The following is a 19,411-nucleotide window of genomic DNA, read 5'->3' on the forward strand; positions in this document are numbered from 1 at the left end:
TAATTTCTTACAGGTTATTGTTATTAGTTTTTACTTTTAATTACAGCATTTTTGTGAATATTTTACACTTTCTTTAAAATTAATTACTTTAAATTGTTATTTGCCTTCTTTGTTTGTTGTAATTGTATTAAATATACGCATTGGAATTATCTATGAAAATAGGATCGGTTTGGTGTATGTGTTGGTGGTGGTGGTGTTAAACCGCTGGCCAGACCCTGCAATTGATGGTAGAGCAAATAGTTTTTATTACTATAGAAATAAACACAAATATTAGTTGGCTTAAAGGGGCATCTTTCTCATAAATATTAGGTTGTTCAACAAGTTTTGCAGTTCGATAAGAAAAACACAATTTTGTGGTTTCTAATGTACTTTATTATTCAGTATAGATTCCCTGCCAGTACAATCTCTCTAAATCAGCCAATTTATCTATCTCCTTTAAACTGCCGACTACTGCTAGTGTTTTTGAAGCAGAAGTCTTTGCTATCATACGGGCATGCAAAATGCTTTGGCAACGCGGGAGTGAAGGAGATATTAACATTTTCTCCTATAGTCAAGCCGCGATTAAGGCTCTGACGATGCCATGGTGCAGAGCGAAATTAGTAAACTCCTGTAAAGAGGAGATCAAATCTCTTGGGCGTGCAGGTGACATTTCTCTGATCTGGGTTCTAGGACATGGGAACATAGAGGGAAATGAAATTGCTAATGACCTTACCAGAAAGGGGACTGAATTGGCCTCAGAGACCTTCTACCCGGTCATCGGCATCCCCCTAACAGTTGTTAAAGTGGAATTGCACAACTTATTTCTTAGGAAAGCGCAGAAAAGATGTAGCTCCATTTCTTCATGTGCTACTTAGAAAATCCTTTGGCCCCAATATGATATACAAAGGACTCAGCAAGTCTTTTGGACTCCTCGCTATTCAATTTGCAAACTCGTAGCTGTGTTAACCGGTCACTGGATGATCGGCACACACGCGGAAAAGCTAGGACTACCATTTAACCCCCAATGCAGAAGCTGTGGGGACCTTTCAGGGAAGGAGACTGTAAAGAATTTTCTCTGTAAATGTCCGTGCTTGGCAGCTAGACGACTAAGGTCACTGGGCGCTTCTTTCTTCGACAGCCTGGGGCAGTGCGCCAATCTAAATCCAATCAATCTCCTCCATTATATCAACAGCTCTAGCTGGCTGTACATATCTGCCTGTTGGAAGTCTCATAATGGTATCAAAACGGCGCTACTTGAGGAGTGTCAGACCGGCACTTCAACTATTTCATCGACCTTCCTAGTCTCCCTGAACATCAAAACACTTGTCCCAATGAGATTCCAATTTATGAAGTGAGAGTTTGGAAGGTCTACAAAATACGCTTCCACAGCTGTTATGACCTCATCGTTTTATGAAAAGCGCTTTCCACGCATGCATTTTTTAATATGGAAACCGACGGAAGCCGCTAGTGGCCAAATCTGGTGAATCGATGGATGTTCCAACAATTCGAACCTTAATTCATGGATTTGAGCCATCGTCAAAATGCTCTTGCGACACGGTGCATTATCCTAATAAAAGAAAATTCTTTCCTTTCGCTAACTGCATATTTTTTCATGATTTTTTTTCTTCAGCTGGTCTAAAAGGTTGCAATAAGATTCAGAATTTTATTTTTTTACCAGTTTGCAAGTAATCCACAAACGAATTCCGTTCGCATCCAAAAAAACTGATGCTAACACTTTCTTGGCCGATTTCTGGACACGAGCTCCTATCGGAGCCGAAGAACCAGGTTCACACTACTCTTTAGCCTCTTGTTTTAATTCAGGTTTATGGTGATATACCCGAGGTTCATTGCTAGTGATGAATCGACACACAAAATGTATTTTATGCTTTCGAAAACGCCCTAAATGTTCAGTTGATGCTGATAAAGTTGCATTCGTATGTGTTTTCGCTCCATTGTTAGCGAATACGGCACCCATTGTGCACACAGCTTTCTGAAACCCAATACTTCAAATTACTTACACTAAAATCTTCTGCTAAATCTCTTTCAGTCACTCGAAGGTTTTCCTTTACGATATCCTATATTTTTTCCACGGTTTCTGGGGTTGTTGCTATTTTGGACGTCCTTACGTGGATCGCCTTCAAAGCTTCTAAGCAAAGATTGAATTGAGAGATTGACATGAAACTTCACTTACTATTAACTTCACTGATATGAAGAATATACTAACATAATAAAAAAAATATAGTCTCGTAGCAACGCCGTCTCTTATCGAACCACAAACCTTATTGCACAACATAGAAATAACTCTCTATTTGCTATTTTCATGTTTAATTCTAGTTTTCTAAATAATTTTCTGTCTCAACTTACGTTAGTAGCGATGGATTCGTCTCAGGCTGGTACCAGTACTGTGGCGGTACGTAGCCGCCCATTTGCGGTGGCGGATTGTGATGATGCGTTTGCGGATGTGGCGGCGCTGGATGAGGTGTCTGCGGCGTCATTTGCGGTGGTTTGTGATCGATCCAATGCGGTTTCTGGTCCCATGGCGCTTGCGTAGGCGGACTAAGACCCGTTGGAGGGAATTCTGTAAGGCAGAAAGAGATGAAGAAGAAAAATTAAATAAAGGCAATTGCAGTTATTTATTAATAGATGCTCCAGAAATAGAAGACTGCCATTGAAAAAACACTTTAAGGTTTCGAAGGCGTATTGAATCTTTACTATGGTGGGCTTATTAAAAAATAATAATAATAGTAGTTGGCGCGTACACTTCTCTTAGGTGTTTAGCCGAGCTCCTCCTCCTGTTTGTGGTATGCGTTTTGATGTTGTGCCACAAATGGTTTTTATGAGGAGCTCTTTCATGGCAGAAATACACTCGGAGGTTTGCCATATTTTAGTGATAAATAATTAAGAAATCAAAGACTTTTATTGAAAGCAGACGTTAAGATGTCTTGCGCTTACAGAAGTTTTGAATCTTTACTATAGTGGGCTTATAACAAAGCAAAAGAGCAAATTCTGCAAAACTTGTGTAAAAACTTTTTTGCCATGCGACAGAACCATCAACGGTACTTTTTAAAAAAGAGGTATTGCAATATTGGGATCCCTGGTAATCCGTATTAATTTACTATATCCGACGGCTGTTTCAGATTGCGACTTAGTCCAATATCTAACATTTTTGTTGAAGGCATACATTTCATTTCTTTCTGCGAGCGCATGCCTTAACTTTCCAAGCCACTGCCTAATGTAAATCATTGCCTTATTAAGTAGCTTTGTGAATAACCTGAGCCACATGGAGTACTTGTCTGCAATCAGCTTTTGTTGTAGTGCTTGACATTTCACTTAATTAGTTCAAATGTTGACTGAACTTTTAGTGCAAGTAGAGATTTAACAGGTAATCAGGCAACTAGGCGAGTAGTTCTTTAGGACTTACACATCACGGCGCAACATAGGGATACCTAAGCAATTCCACTGCTTCCATAAGGTGCACATCTCGAAAAAGTTTGGAATAATGAGTACACAGTTTTAGAATAAACTATTCGATAAGCTTGAGAGTGAACATTTTTGAGTATAGAGCTTAGCTAACTGCCAAAAAAATTCTACGGAAACGCCATTGCTTCTTATGTTTTCAGTTTACTACAGTACTTTGCACCCACCCTCCACTTTGCAACCAGTCTCCATTGCAATATTCAAAGCACAAAATATGCTGTCTCATCAAATATGTTTACTTACCAGGTGATAACTCGGACACAGGCGTACTTGATGGCGTCGGACTATGTCCGGGAGGTAGATAATGTGATGGTGAGCCGCTGTTGGAGCCACCGCCGTTATTACCGCCTGCAATGAACATGAGATAGACTTTTTATAAATCAGTTAAAATTATATAGAATCGTTGAATATTTAGCGTGTATGTAAATATGTATGTATTGTATGTACTATGGAAATTTATTTCATTTTTCAATGAATTTCAAGCTCAAAACTTTTGGAGGTATAAATGAAATTAGACACTTTTACTTTTGTATTAAAGCATTTTCCATGAATAAAATTGCAATAAGCCTTACACATCTTTTGCTATTTACACGGTTAAATACCTCAATACAGAAACGAAAGTGAAAAAAACTTATATTAAATTGAATTATTCGGTTATGCGATTTTCGTACTCACCACTGTGCATATTTTGATTTGGACTATGTTGACCAGGATTTGGACCGCCGCCGCCCAATGGCATACCGCCGCCGGTACCAGGCGCTTGAGCTGCTTTCATCATTTTTTTGTACTTGGAACGCCGATTCTGGAACCAGATTTTCACCTGAAAAATGACAGAAGAAAAGCAAGATTTTAGTGGATTAAGTAAAAATTAGCAGAAAAGTAGAAACAAAGTAAAAAAATATATATTTACATATATATCGTCCCCTTAGTATTAAAATAGCCTATAAATTTTTTGATGTTTTGAGAAAATGAACTTCAAACTTTTTGTCGAAAGTAGCTCTCACTCAAATCTCGATATGTCTGTAAATATTTATTATTTTTTGACTGACGATTTGACCCACTTTGTGGAACTAGAATTTGACAAAATTTTGACCACATATAAAATCGTCGATGGAGAATCCAAAAATTCAAAAAAAAAAAAAATAGCCTATGAGCATATGAAGCTAGTAAATATTAAAAAATTTATCTACAGTTAAAGCCGGCTGTTGAAATAAATGTACCTCCAATATAAAAGCGAAACTTTATTTAACTGCTATGAGCCGTAATTAAACTTCATTGTGAGAATCGCTAAATAATTAAATACATAATTGTTTTATTTTACACCTGATATGCTCACACGTAAATGAGTAAAGGGCCCTTTAGTCTTGCATAGCCCAGATACCCAGCACATACATGTACACCTGTGCCCAAACTAATAGCAGCGCGCCGAATTACTATATTTTAGCTATTTTTTGTTTCTGTTTTTGAATTTAGTTGTCTTTATATTGAATACGATGTTGAGAATTTGCCTCCATAGAAAGCACATGTTCGGAAATCCCTTATATGAAACAAAATGCTTAACAGCTTAGCAAAAAAAAATATTCAAAAATCAACGGGAATTCCGAGTCACTTGAAATTTGCACTTTGTTATGCTAATATTGAAAAGGCTATAAAACTGCATACCCAGAATTTTTCTAAAAATTCTGAATAAAAAGTCGGGGAGTTTCATGTATTTTTTTGTTCAAATTTATTAAACTTTTGTGAGTTTCGTGCAAATGTACCATACTTGGTTGGAGAACTATCTGTGGAGAAATCGAAGTAATCACAGAAGCATCTAGACTGCGTAAAATCCTAACAAAAAGTCATTATTCCTCCGGATATCTCCAAAAATAGGATAAGAGTTGGCCTACCTCGAGCGAAGAGGCATTAAAGTTGCTAGTGGACACACACTTTCCAAGCAACGAACCACCTAATATATTAACTGAAAAACGAATAGAAAAATCGAATTGTGCCATTGATGATATAGTCACCGAAATTAAGATAACCAAAATACAAAACTCACTCGGCTATATTGTGGAGTAGTTAACTGTTATATTCAAATCTACTTTGAAGCTCAAATGCATTCCATCCTTACGGAGAGAAGTAAAAGTTGTCTTTATTCTCAGGCAGCAAAAAGCTCACACAGAATATCCAAGGATTTCAGACCAATCAGCCTATCCTCATTTTTACCAAAAATTTTAAAAATAATCATAGAAGAGTATATTAAAACTAATATTATCCCCACTCAGCACTTAACTCACTGTTTACAGAAATTGAAAAGTCAATCTAAAAAACAAAATAAATAATTGGCGCGTACACTTCTGTTAGGTGTTTGGCCGAGCTCCTCCTCCTATTTGTGGTGTGCGTCTTGACGTTGTTCCACAAATGGAGGGACCTACAGTTTCAAGCCGACTCCGAACGGCAGATATTTTTATGAGGAGCTTTTTTATGGCAGAAATACACTCGGAGGTTTGCCATTGCCTGCCGAAGGGCGACCGCTATTAGAAAAATGTTTTTATTAATTTTGCTTTCACCGAGATTCGAACCAACGTTCTATCTGTGAATTCCGAATGGTAATCACGCACCAAGCCATTCGGCTACGGCGGCCGCCTGAAAAGTCAATCTACTTACAAGAATAATAAGTTATACACATTGATAGCCTTCCTTGATATCAAGGGTGCGTTCAACCACATCAAACCGTATACGACAATAAAAGCACTGCCCGATTTCAGGATATCTGAGGCTCTGGTTGAGTTCATCAAAAACATGCTCATGAGCAAATTTGTGATCGCAGCCCTAAGGACGTCGAAGATCAGGAAAAGAGTCACTAGAGGAACACCTCTTCTCTCCTCTGGGTGCTGGCAATAAACTTCTTGCCTAGAGGACCCTAGAGGAGACAGGACAGCATATTGTAGCCTATGCGGGTGTTGTTGCGATTGCAGTAAGAGGGAAATTCCCCAATACACTTTGTGAAATCATGCAAAACTTACTAAACATGGTTGAAAACTGATCAAAAGCAAATGAGCTAGGCGCCAAACCTAATAAAACTGAATTCAACTTATTACTAGAATTCAAGAATTAACTAAGAATTCATGGAATAACTGCTCCTACGCTAAGTGGTACGGCCCTTTCGCTTAATGATGACGCCCGTTACTTAGGGCTAATATTAGACAGAAAACTCAGACGGAAATCAAATGCCGAAGCAATAGCACTCTACTCTTGTAAACAGTTAATTGTATTAAGTTGAGGTGTTTCGACTTCTATCACACATTAGCTGTACCCAGCGATAGTAGGACCAAAACTTAGCTACGGCCCTAGTATGGTGGCCGGCTTCAGATAAGAAATATATGAAAAAGACTATGGAACATGTACAAAGGATGTCCAGTATTTGCATCTGCGGCGCCCTTGGGACTATACCTACAGAGGCACTAAATATTATTCTCAAACTATAACCTATAGAGTAATTCGGCAAGCAAATAGCTGCCAAGTTAGCTCTCAGAGAAGAGAGGAGAAATCGATCTACTCAGAACGAACCCTAGAGGGCAGTCGGGAATTTTAGAGAAATTCTTCTGTATTCCTGGTGCAACGGATTCCTGTAAGACCCAGGACATTACCTTAAATAAGTCCATTATCACGGCGTTTTCTTCGAAAGAGGAATGGGATAATGGAAAATGGTGTAACCATTTACACAGATGGCTCAAAATTAGATAACAAAGTAGGTGGATGGGTTTATTTTGATCAACTTGGGGTCAACCAATCATTTCGCCTACCTGATCAGTGCTGATAGTAGTGTACTTCAAGCGAAAGTCACGGCTATTAAGGAATGACTTACAGCGATAAAAATGAGAGTATTATCCAGATTGTTCACTAGACACGGCTAGTTTACTGGGGCGGCAGCCCTTGGTCGCGAAAAATCCGAGTCATTCCGGTAAAGTAGAACCGGCTGTCAAGGTAATGAATACGCCGACGAGATCTAGGACCAAACAAACAGAGACCTACCCGACTAGAATTACAGTGAGGCATGCCGAAGAATCAGTTAGGCTCGAATTAGGCTGGCCTTACTGAGGCACGCCTCACTATTACCTTACCAGGCCCACGTTAGGCAAGGCAAAGATTGGCATGCCAGAACAATACCAAATTTGGTTGTGGTCACAAAAATCTGTGGCAGTGTCTCACTTAGGCATAAATTGGAATCCCTAACTGATTTGTAGAAGGGCATCCGGAGTATTACCGAAGTTCGGCTTTTCGAACCTGCGCCTAATGAGGCAGAAGCATGAAAGGTGCATTAACTGGCCATTGTTTAATAGGTAACCACGCCAGAAGGTACGGACTTCAATCCAACGAGTTTTGTAGAAGTTGCCTTAACACGGAAGAAAAGCAATCAGAAACTTCCTAAGTGACTGTGAAGGCTTAGCCAGAAGGAAACTTAGCACTATTTGGTATTACATTCTTCACAGATGTAGCGTATATAGCGCATCTAAAACCAACGAAACTTTTATAAAAGCTACAGAATGGTTTAAAAAGGAACCCTTAGAGTAAAGATAAGTTCTAGTGGTACCACAATGGATCTACGACAGGTAGAAATGTGTAATTAAAACAACCACCCTACCTACCTGCCTTCATAAAACCATAAAAAAGGAAATAAATGCAAAAAAAAAAAACGCTTGTAACTGCTAACGCTTGGTAATTCTTCGTGCTCCCATTATTTTGAGCCCATGTGTATAGTATATACATACAAACATACATCCTAGCATTTATTCATCGTTCTTGCATCCAGTGGAAATTGAATAATTTATTTTAAATCGCCGGCGACATTTAGCACCTTTTTATAAAAATTAAACATTAAAGAAGCACCCACTTAATTATTAAAATTTTGTTGCATAAATAATTAATTAAATTTATTGTTTTCTGCTATGCAACAAAGTTCTTTAAATGACTGTCTTTTTTCGTTATTTTGTGGGCTTTAAATTCATAAGTCACGAACGCCTCGTAAATTTACGAGTACATTTGTATAGTTGCTAGTGCCTGTGTATGCGTATGGCTGGATGTGTTAATGTGCTAACACCAAGCCAGCTTAACAGGTATGCGGACAATGAAATAAATGGCTGGCCATAAATAATATAGCACAATTAAAACAATAATTATGGGTATAACAATAAAACTAATATTATTGCATAGAATTGAAAATTAATGTGTGTGTGTGTATCTAAACACATAGGCGCATGCATAAATAAGAAACATTTTCATTAATGATATTTTATGCAACTGTAAAGAATTAATAGCTGATACGCATTATTGAAGTAAAGTTTAGTTGGCCACTTCGTTGAATATTTGCTTCAGTTTTAGGAATAAGGGCTGAAAATTTAAAGTCTAGAGGTTCAACGCAAACTAATCAGAACAAGAATTTGGAAAACATATCCCAAATGTAGATACAATTAAAAAAAGTTAAAAATGATTTTCCATAATTTATTTCTCTCACAGTATCTGGCAGACGTTTATTAAGCCGATTAAAGCAAAATACTATTTGAAAAACACAACTCCCCAAAAGAGTTTATCACCAAGTGATGCATAAAATTACGTAAAAATTGCGCAAAATCTGCCCGATTTCTCACATTTATTTGCACCTTTTCGCCGAACAGCGTGTGAAATTCGACAACGCCTTAGCATTTAAGCGAACTCACTTACTCACTCATAGCTCACTTAGTTATAGCTAAATTTCAACCTCGATATGAATTCGAATCTATGCGATATTACATATTGGATATCAATTAAATATCGACAACTGTGCAATAATACATGACACAAGTCAATTTATGTTTCTTTTGCGTCAATGGATTAACGCCGAGTGGCAGTTGAGATTAGCACAGTTAGCGCAGATATGTAACTCTACCAGTGCACGTATGTACCCATGTATGTGTGTAGATTACATGGCTGGTGATTTGTAAACGAACATTTGCCTGCTGACATCTAAAAATATTCGCCCCACGGTAGTGGCAAACCTAGTTGCGAAATAGTCGCCAATGGCACATGAAAAATGAGATTGGTCGCTTGGAGCTCAGCCATCTTCACTTATTCCTAACTCCTGTACTTAATTTTTTTGAAAACAATCGAGGGGTATGACATAATAATTTGAAGCCTTGAAGTTAAATTGGCGTATTGGCAATGAGGAGGTCTAATTTTATAAAAGTATTGTCGCAAAAACAAAAAAGAAGGAATGAAATAAGCAATGGAGAGCATTTTTGCGGAAGATCTGCCGAAAGTTGACATAATCGACATACATTGAGTCGGTTTCAGCTGAAAATAATTTAATCATTTATTGCATTCACTGCGCTTTTATTTAGCCAACCGATAGAGGTCCACTGAAACTTGATCTAGTTACTGAAACTCCATCTTGCAGTTGACGCTTTGCGAGTTTTGACGGTCTTTTTTTCGATGTTTTTTTTTTGTGATTGAGGTAGAGTTGAAAATTCCTTCGCGTGGGTGAGATAAAGTTTACAATTCCTTCACACTTACAGCGGCCGTCGTTTACTGCGTTAAGTGGTGTGGCCGCCAGTAAACCAATCCCTCGTCCTCTTCGATAGTCTCCATTGCACCGCTTTTTGGAGCAAAAAGAACATCGGAAAAAAAATAATTAGTTTGTAGCGACTTGTTCCCATCTGATATCGTCTTGAGCGTTACCTCAGGCATTCGTGAGTGGCGTTCGTCAGTCAAACAGTTAGTGCCTCCTACTCTTCAGCCGCCCACTCCGCGTATTGGAGGTACTGCATATGTCCAAGTAGCACCTCCAGCGTTTGAAGTTCGTCTCGAAAACGGTCGAGCAGTGCGGGCAATAAAGCTGACAGACAAAGCTTAAAACGGTGCAGATACGACCGAAAGCTTGCGTGTCCCCTGATTAGCTGCGTTAGATATAAATCAACGTTGCCGCGTTTCCTTGTTATCCATAGTGAGATTTGAGGTATAAGCTTGTGGGTCCAACGCCCGATAGATCCTATCTATGTTACCATTCTTCTATGGGTTGAAGACATTCTGTAGCTGTTTCCCCCTTTAATGGGTTTGCGCCCTGCCTGTCATAGAGATGACTTATTTCTCGTGCATGTACATCCATAGGGAGTTTTCCGGCGATAATGCAAACCGCGCCGTCAAAGACGGTCCTGAATGCGCACGCGACTCTTAGTGGATTACTGTGCTACATGTCGTTAGATGGTTTAGCTCCCGGCCAATTGGGAGCAACATTGAGAACAACAGAATTAACCACCTTTGACAGGAGAAGTCTTCGTGAACCTTGCGCACCACCGATATTTGGCAAAAGTTTTGACGGTCAAACCCCAAACCAGTGAGCCAGCTTAAAACCAACATCCCGTATACAATACGGCCTTGCCTAGGCCAAATCGGTACTTTCTATACAAACCCAAATGTAGAAAAAACTTACAAAATTCGCCTAAAATTCGCTTTAAACCATATATTAATATAATACTTGGCGCAAAGTTAATCACCCTAACGGAAGATTTATAATGTTTGCAAATGACGTCGGACGCCAATCATATTTGACACTTGTGAACTGGACAGCTCAGTATACAAACAGACACGCCATGAAGCGCGTAAGGTTCGAAATAGAGATTTCCGCCACTCTAAATGATTTTTTTTATTTAGTAAAAAAGTTATTGAAAAAAATTTGGATGATTAATTTTGTGCCACCTTGTACATATACAATTTTCGCGCCTTTATCATCGCGTACCAGTTAGTTTTTTTTACTTGATTATTGCTGACTCTCTTGCGCTGCCTCACTGGCGCTGCCATCGCTCATTGAGCTTATCGTTAGCTAATATATTAGTGGCAGACACATCGCAAATCGAGCCAACTTAATGCCAAATAAAATCAATTCATTGGCATCAAGATTGTTGGTGGGATTGAAAGTGTTGCAAAACTAGTTTTTACGCGCAGTTCACTACATATTTCGTATTAAGAGTGAACTTCCACAAAAGTGCTTGGGTGTATTTAAGTAAAAGCGGTGATTATGACTTGGGGCAGACAGGTGGGTCAAAGTAAATGAAAATCAGTAAATGATTTAATTATTGACACTGGGAAGTGTGGAGCGAGATCAGATTAATGGGGGAGACATAAAAAAGTGAGGAATCATTAGAACTGGCAGAGGAGTTTACAATGCATTGATTTATTTTCAAAAGAAACAAATATACGTGTATACTTGGTATTCGGATGTTTCTCAAACTGCAGGAATAAATATCAAATTAGTTTAAAGTCAGAGTTTAAGTGAAACAATTTATCCAATACGATAATGCTTTGTGACGCAAAAGGTTGAAAAGGGTACAAAAAGTTTGCTGTTGTATGGAAATAAATTTGTGAAGGCGATTTCTCAAAATACACTTCTCCCACCGCAACTACATTTTCAAGATCAAAACACAAACATTGTGCGGTATGAGAATTTAAGCGAGAGAAAGATAATTTTCATTTCACATTGGTGTATGCTACACAGGGCAGCTCTCTCACGATTTGAATAATGGTTGGGTTAGGTTAAAATGGTGGCGAAGAGCTTAAAGCTCAAGTAGTAACTAAGTGCCGTTTTGACTCTGAGGCTGATCAAGCCACCAAATACACATAAGCAGAGTAGTGCTGGCTGATCTAGCGTCCATTGCTCTGTATTTGGAGTCGAATTAAAGGGTTTTCCAATAACAGACCTCAAAGATGGAATTCGTGAGGCTATCGAGAACATAGAGCAGCCACTTTGCAATTTGGTTATGGAAAAATTCATGAAAAGGATATTGTTCTGTAAGCGTGTTCGTGGTGGTCATTTGCCTGATGTTATTTTCCACTATTAACGGCATACCTTCCTATTTATATATAATAAACATCCGATAATTTATATTAAAAAATAGCATTTTTCTTTGAATATCAAAATAACACCTCTCCTTGGATAACCCTTTATTATTTTATGTAATTCTTAATGCACATCTTCGGGAGTTTCAACAAGCCGGTCAGCCTTTTGCCAGCAATGTCCTTCAAGGATGAAAAATATGTTGATGAGTGATTGAGTCCTACAAAGAGCAAGGCGGTGGCAAAGTAGCTATTCCTAGCATTCGTTTCATTGCATGTGTTACACGCATCGTTCTGAACCAATCCCATTTTTGCTGCTTGAAGTGAGGTGAGAGACCGTATCCCGTCAGTACTCCAACCAATATTTTGCAGTATTTTCTTGCCAATTTTGCACGAGATTGCGTGTTCTCATATCGACTGCGTTTCCAGAGCTAGTTCCTCATTTAGTTCCATTTTCAGAAAAAAGAGTGATTAGAATATTTCTGGCGTGCTCAATCTCAGCAAGCGAATGCCTACCTTAGCGAGCTCATCGTCTCTCTCATTTCCTACGATTCCTTTGTGTCCTAGTATCCAGTAAATCGTGACATAAAACTCAGGTCGAATTATTAGATTTGTTTCTCTGTTTTGGACAATCAATTGTATTTCTCAGCGCTGCCCTTAGCTGCTAGCGCCCAATTAGATTAATTTGATTCAATAATTTATTTATCAATTGAAACAAAATTTGGTCATTTACTTATTTATTTATTGTATCTATTAATCTGATTGTTATTAATAATTTAAAATAAATTATTTAATAGTTTTCACGTAAAAAAGTTGCACCAGTAAATTTCATCAATGCAAAATAATCCCCCTCAGCCTGGCATTGAAAGCTCCATTTGTCCGCGGAGTATTGCGGCATTATACGTTAGAAAATTAAAATTAAAATGATAAAAGTGGCATACATTCTAAAATTACTAAAAATATTGATTTTGATTTGCAAACTTCGATTTGATTAATTTGCCTGTGACTGTTTAATTTTCAATATAAATTAGCCTTTGGTTGCCAGGTTGAAAAGCAGAACGTGTGAAAAGCGCCTACACAGTTAGTGCCACACAAATTTGTATTGAACACAAAGGAGCCTAACAAATACACACACACTATATGGTTGCATGTATGTATGCATGTATGTACGCAACCACTAATCACAGCCACTAGCCAACAGGCATGTCAAAACAGGTTAGCGCGCTGTGGCGATTATTTAATTTGTATAACAGAGTGGCATTCTGTGAAATGCAGATTTTTGCAGCGAATGGACGCAGTTTGTAGTGCCCGCGTTTATAAGTATGTTTGTGCGTTTGCATGCGCGCACTGCATTAGCACTTAAGTTGCTATAAAACTAACTCTTAAAGGCATCAAATTGCAAAATAAGAGGGGGAAAAAATGCAAATAAAAGAAGCAAAACGAAAAGTTAAAAGTAGCTGAAGTGAAAGAAAAACTTTTTAGAAAGATCAACTTTATAGAAAAAAATTGTGTGTAATAAGAAGAAAAAACGGCAGCTGCTTTGCCGCTTACTTGTGGTACATATGTATGTGTGTGTGTGTGTGTGCATACATGCATAGCACATATACATATGTACGTGCGCGGATACCATTTTTACACTTTTACTTGTTACAGGAAATTGCCTACTGCATGCTGCTACCGCTGCTGTTGTTAGCGTTGTTGTTATTGCTGTCGTCGTTTTTATTGCTTGCAATTTTCTTCAAACTATTTTCCTACGCTCGGCTCGCTTTTGCGCTTATTGCCGCTTTTGTTGTTGTGCACAAACCACTTTCGCTTGACAGTCAAGCGCTCTAGCAAGACGCCAAGCGGCCTAAAGCACAAACAAAAACTATTTCAGCCAAACCACTTTCGTTTACAACCAAAATATACACAACCATCTTTACAGAGCTACTGTAATTTATTAAGTGGCGGAAAATGTATGAGTATAAACTATCCATCATATATCATATGCGCAGGTATGTATGTGTGTGTTAGTATGTATGTATATATGAATTTGCAAGTTTGCATATGAGCGGTGCACAGTTATACGCGCGCTTAGGCGAAATTTCGAATTTGCCAAAGTCCTACTTGTTGTTGTTGGCTATAAAAAATATTACTAAGATAACCGCCAACAGTAACAATATCAACAACCACTCTAAAATCAAATTACACAAAAACGCACAGTTGCTGAAGAAATCTCGAAAACCCCGAATGAGCCGTAATGAATGTGGCGTTCAGCGGCCAGCAATTCATCAAATGCACATCAAACATTTTGCAGCGCTAACAGGGAAATACATACATACATACATACACACATATATAGGTATACACTTCTGCAGGGAAAATACTAGAGAAGCTAATTGTAAATCGCCTGGAATCTTCCATCGATAGTGCCGGAGGGTTATCGCCGCACCAATATGGCTTCCGTAAAACACGCTCTACCACAGATGCTGTTATAGCGGTTAAGCGCATTGCTCACAAAGCGATTGAAGGTTCTCGCTGGCTCTACGGAGATAAAGAGTATTGCCTAGTCACAACGTTAGATGTAAAAAATGCATTTAATACAGCAAACTGGGGCAAAATCCTAAATGCGCTGGAGAATTTCCGAGTCCCAGCCTATATTCGGAAAATTGTTGCAAGCTACTTCACTAACAGGGTGCTGCAATACAAAACCGACGAAGGAATGAAAAGGTACAGAGTAACCGGAGGAGTACCACAGGGGTCAGTGTTGGGCCCACTCCTCTGGAATGTAATGTACGATGGAGTTTTGCGTCTCCAACTACCTCCAGGATCCCAAATCATAGGGTTTGCTGATGACATTGCAATCGTAGTCGTTGCTAAATTCCTAAACCAGGCCGAAGCGATTTGCAACCAAGCGGTCGAAATCACAAAAGATTGGCTGCGCACTAGTGGTTTAAGCCTTGCAAACCATAAAACAGAGGCAGTTCTCATAAGTAGCAGGAAAATAGTAGAAACAGCAAATCTCAGAGTAGGTGACCACTCACTAGAATCTAAGCTGTACATCAAATATCTCGGAGTAATGATTGACCACAGGTTAAGCTTTAAACAGCATCTAACATACGCCAGCGATAAAGCAGCGAAGGCTGTAACCGCATTGACACGTATTATGATGAATACGAGAGGACCTAGGCAGGCTTCTAGGAAGTTGCTTAGCAGTGTGGTATCATCTATCTTGCTATATGCGGTACCAGCCTGGGTCGAAGCAACTAACTGCAGCACATACATGAAAGGCATTAAATCGGTATACCGGTTATGTGCCCTCAGGGTGTGCTGTGCATTCCGCACAGTATCGGAAGATGCTGTATTAGTCCTCGCGGGTATGCTACCAGTTAAGCTGACTGCACTAGAATTCGCCGAAATAAAAAAACATCGAGCGGATCCGGCACAGCTGACTAACCGAAGGACTGAACGGGAGCGAAGCATCCGTACTTGGCAGGAGGAATGGAGGAACTCCATGAACGGACGATGGACATATCGATTGATCCCAAATATCACAAGATGGATAAATCGAAAGCATGGTCAGATAGATTTCTACCTGACCCAAGTACTTAGTGGGCATGGATGCTTTAAGGCTTATCTGCATAGATTTAAGCACGAAGATGACCCGTACTGCACCTTTTGCGACAGTCTAGTTGAAGATGCAGAACATGTTTTCTTTGTCTGCCCTCGTTTCGAGCTGGAAAGAGTAGAATTGAGTGATAGGGTGGGGAAGCCAATAATGGTTAGCAACCTAGTAGATATCATGCTTGACTCAGAAGAACATTGGTCCGCTGTCAGTAACATGGCAAGGATAGTAATTACCCAGCTGCGTCGCAATGAACAACAGCGCAGATTGTTACGTAGAGGCAATAGGCCACACCCCCTCCCGTGAAGTAGTACCTAGTAATACTTAACGGTATTAGGAATCACCAAATTGCGTCACGCTGAACAGCAGCGCAGATTTTCAAGTAGAGGCAATAGGCCGCTCACCTCCCAGAATCAATACTTAACGATAAGTAAATACCAAACTGCGAAGTGCTGAACATCAGCGCAGATTTTCACGAAGAGGCAATAGGCCGCTCCCCCTTCCGTGAAGTATTACCTAACGGTCGTCCCGCGGGAGGGAAACGGAGCTGGGGTGGGGTTTTTAGTGGGTGAGTCGAAAGACAAGTCTCACACTTTTCGGCTTTCAATGCTTTTTGCCACCTCCAAAAAAAAAAAAAAAAAAAAAAAAAAAAAAAAAAAAAAAAAAAAAAAAACACTTCTGCAGGTACATACGAGTATGTGAACAAGTCGTCGTCGTGCTGCTTGAAGTGCCTCTTGCCAACATTTGTGATAAATTTTGTGGTTGAAAAAACAATAGAAACGAGCGAAAAAGCAGTAGCTCAATTTCATTTGTAACGCTTTTGTTGTTCATATTACTGGTATCTGTTGTTTTTTTTTTTTGCTTTTTATTGAAGCGCGTGCTATGCGAGTGTAAAATTTTGGCAAAATCGAACGTATTTTTTTACATGGAAATAGCCATGGAATATCTACTCATGTTTCGCAATTAACTTTACGAACTGTTTCCTTAATTTCTGAATGATTTTCCAATACTCTCTTTGTCGGCGCCGCTACTCTGCGATAAGTCTTACACCAAAAACGGTTCAATAGCATTGGCATTATAAAGAATGGGCACGAGAGAAACTAGTCAACACAATCGACTACTCGTCACTTGCGTCAAACTAACTTTAAATAAAAAATAGTGCACATATTCATAGTGTTTGGTGTCATTATTAACTGGAGTATTCACTTTTCGTAGAGTAGTATACACGCATCTACAGCAACAATCTAGCCATAAATGATTTTGTTTTTGAATTCAAATACTTAGGATTCGTTCTATCAGCGAGTAAAGACACATCAATTGCAATAGATGAAAGAATTAAATCTGCTAATAAGACGTACTATGCAAATAAAAAATTGTTCAGATCAAAGGTTTTATCACGAATGCAGAAAATCAAGATGTATAAAACTTTGATACCTCCGGTTCTTACTTATGGTGCTGAAATCTGGACACTGAAAGCTATTAATATAAACCAGCTATTGCGATTTGAAAGATCTATAATAAGAAAAATCTACGGTCCTATTCGGCTTGAAAACAGTACGTATCGCATCCGTTCCAACAACGAAATTGAAAACCTTATTGGTGCTGAAAATATAATACGTTTTATTAAAGCACAGCGGATTAGATGGACTGGCCACATCATAAGAATGCCCAACGAAAGAATCCAAAAAAGGGTGTTTACTTTGCGTTCAATTGGAGGAAGAAAGAGAGGCCGACCAAGAAAGAGATGGCTTGATGACGTAGAAGCAGACTTAAAAGCGATGAACGTTCGTAATTGGAAAAATGAGGCAAAGTGGAGGAGGATTGTTGATGAAGCTATGGTCCACCACAGACCGTGAAGCTAAGAGAGAGAGAGAGAGAGAGAGAGAGAGAGAGAGAGTATTTACGTATCTGCATATGCACCGCATAGAGTATTTTTCAAAATGTATTTGGCTAAGCGTGAACTTGCGGAGAAAATTGTGCTCAAAAAGCAAGAAAATGGTCTTTTGTCGCATAAACTATGCCTATGCAAAAACCTTAAATTGCCCAAAAAGTGTCGTAACTTACGTGTTAAAAAAGTTTAATGAAACCTTGTGGGAAAGTGGAAGGAAAAAAAAAGATTTGCGTCGGAAACAAAAGCCAAAGAATCGAGTCATAATTTTCAAAAAAGCTGATATTTCACTACGAGATGCTGCGAAACAGGAATGTGTGTCGGTAGGATACGCTCAAGAGTATGCAAAAGTGAATATTTACAATCATGTAAAAAGATTGTAGGACCCAGTCGAAATAATAAATTATAAACAAAATAAGAGTGATGAAACACGTGCGCTTTTCGTATACAGTCAAGACATTCATAAATATGACTGGATGGTTATGGGCGATTAAACTTTTAATAGATTCAGGACGCTGAGTTTTATACTCCAACGCAGAGAGCAGGAGTTCCAGCTGATTTTAAGCTAAAAATATTGGAGAAGTGTCCAAAAAATTTTTAGTTTGCCAAGCCCTCTGCCAGTGTGGAATGAAAAGCCAAACGTTCATTACCACGGACATTAAAAATCAAGGAATTTATATGAAGGAGTCTTTACAAAAATCGTTTGCTGCCATTCACAAAACAACATAAAGGATCAATTCTGTTCTGGTCCTAGTATCATATAATTTAGTCGTCTTGTTGTGAACTGGTATGAAAATCACGGGTAAATATTTTTCAAAAGGACCACCAAACTGTCTACAATTGTGATCTATTTGCAAATAATGGGCAATTGTTAAAAGAAAATTGCTTCAGTCGAAAAATAAATACAAAATGAGCAGCAGCTCAAAATGAATTGGCAGAGAGCAGCAGACAAAAACTGATGTCCATCGAGAGGAGTCAAATTTAAATTTGTTTTCAACAAATAGAAATGATATGGGTTTTTTGTTTAATATAGTACGCTGAATAAAGAAGAAAATAAAATAAGAATTGTTTTGATAGCTTATATAAATTTGAAGCGGTCTCGGAAGTCTAGCTTAAGTGCACTAGCCTGCCATCCCAGCGGTTGTGGGTTCGAATACCACGTAAAGCACGGTCCTCGCACTTTTCCAAATTTACCTACTTTTCCTGTTTCTAAAAAAAAACAAATCTCATTCCTTAAACCCAAAAACTTATTCTTACTCCAGCACAATAGTCAGCGCATTATTTGCATTGTGGCTGCTAAACAAAGAAAAACAGTCACGTATCGCATCAGTGGCGCCAGCAAGAGGATAGTAATAGCACAGGCACACCAAATTTAGCGAAGTCCTCAACCATCTGTGCAATCCTTCTGCCAGAAAAATGTGAAACACAGATGGCGCTCCAAGCAGTAAGAAGGCTTTGTTCCTAAGCAACGACAGGTGGGCATTCCCTCTATTTAGGACTGGTAGCGGCAGGCTAATCAACTACCCTGTCAGAAAGCAAAATAGATTAACGAAACCAACGCAAGACTGAGTCTTGTCGAGGCTTTATGCTTCCGAGAAGAGTGAACAAGGAAAAAA

General features: G+C 38.8%; 1 protein-coding gene across 1 annotated transcript; it reads right to left on the reverse strand.

Moving 5' to 3' along the window:
• Positions 1-2,339: 2,339 nt before the first annotated feature.
• LOC128868416 (homeotic protein distal-less-like) lies at positions 2,340-4,273 on the reverse strand. Its single transcript, XM_054110484.1, has 3 exons — positions 4,132-4,273; positions 3,700-3,804; positions 2,340-2,557 (listed from the first exon to the last, which is right to left on the reverse strand). Exons 1-3 carry the CDS (start codon positions 4,232-4,234, stop codon positions 2,340-2,342), a joined length of 426 nt encoding a protein of 141 aa, XP_053966459.1. The 5' UTR covers positions 4,235-4,273.
• Between the last annotated feature and the right edge of the window lie 15,138 nt (positions 4,274-19,411).

This window comes from Anastrepha ludens, chromosome 6 (genome assembly GCF_028408465.1).
Source record: "Anastrepha ludens isolate Willacy chromosome 6, idAnaLude1.1, whole genome shotgun sequence".
NCBI lineage: Eukaryota > Metazoa > Arthropoda > Insecta > Diptera > Tephritidae > Anastrepha > Anastrepha ludens.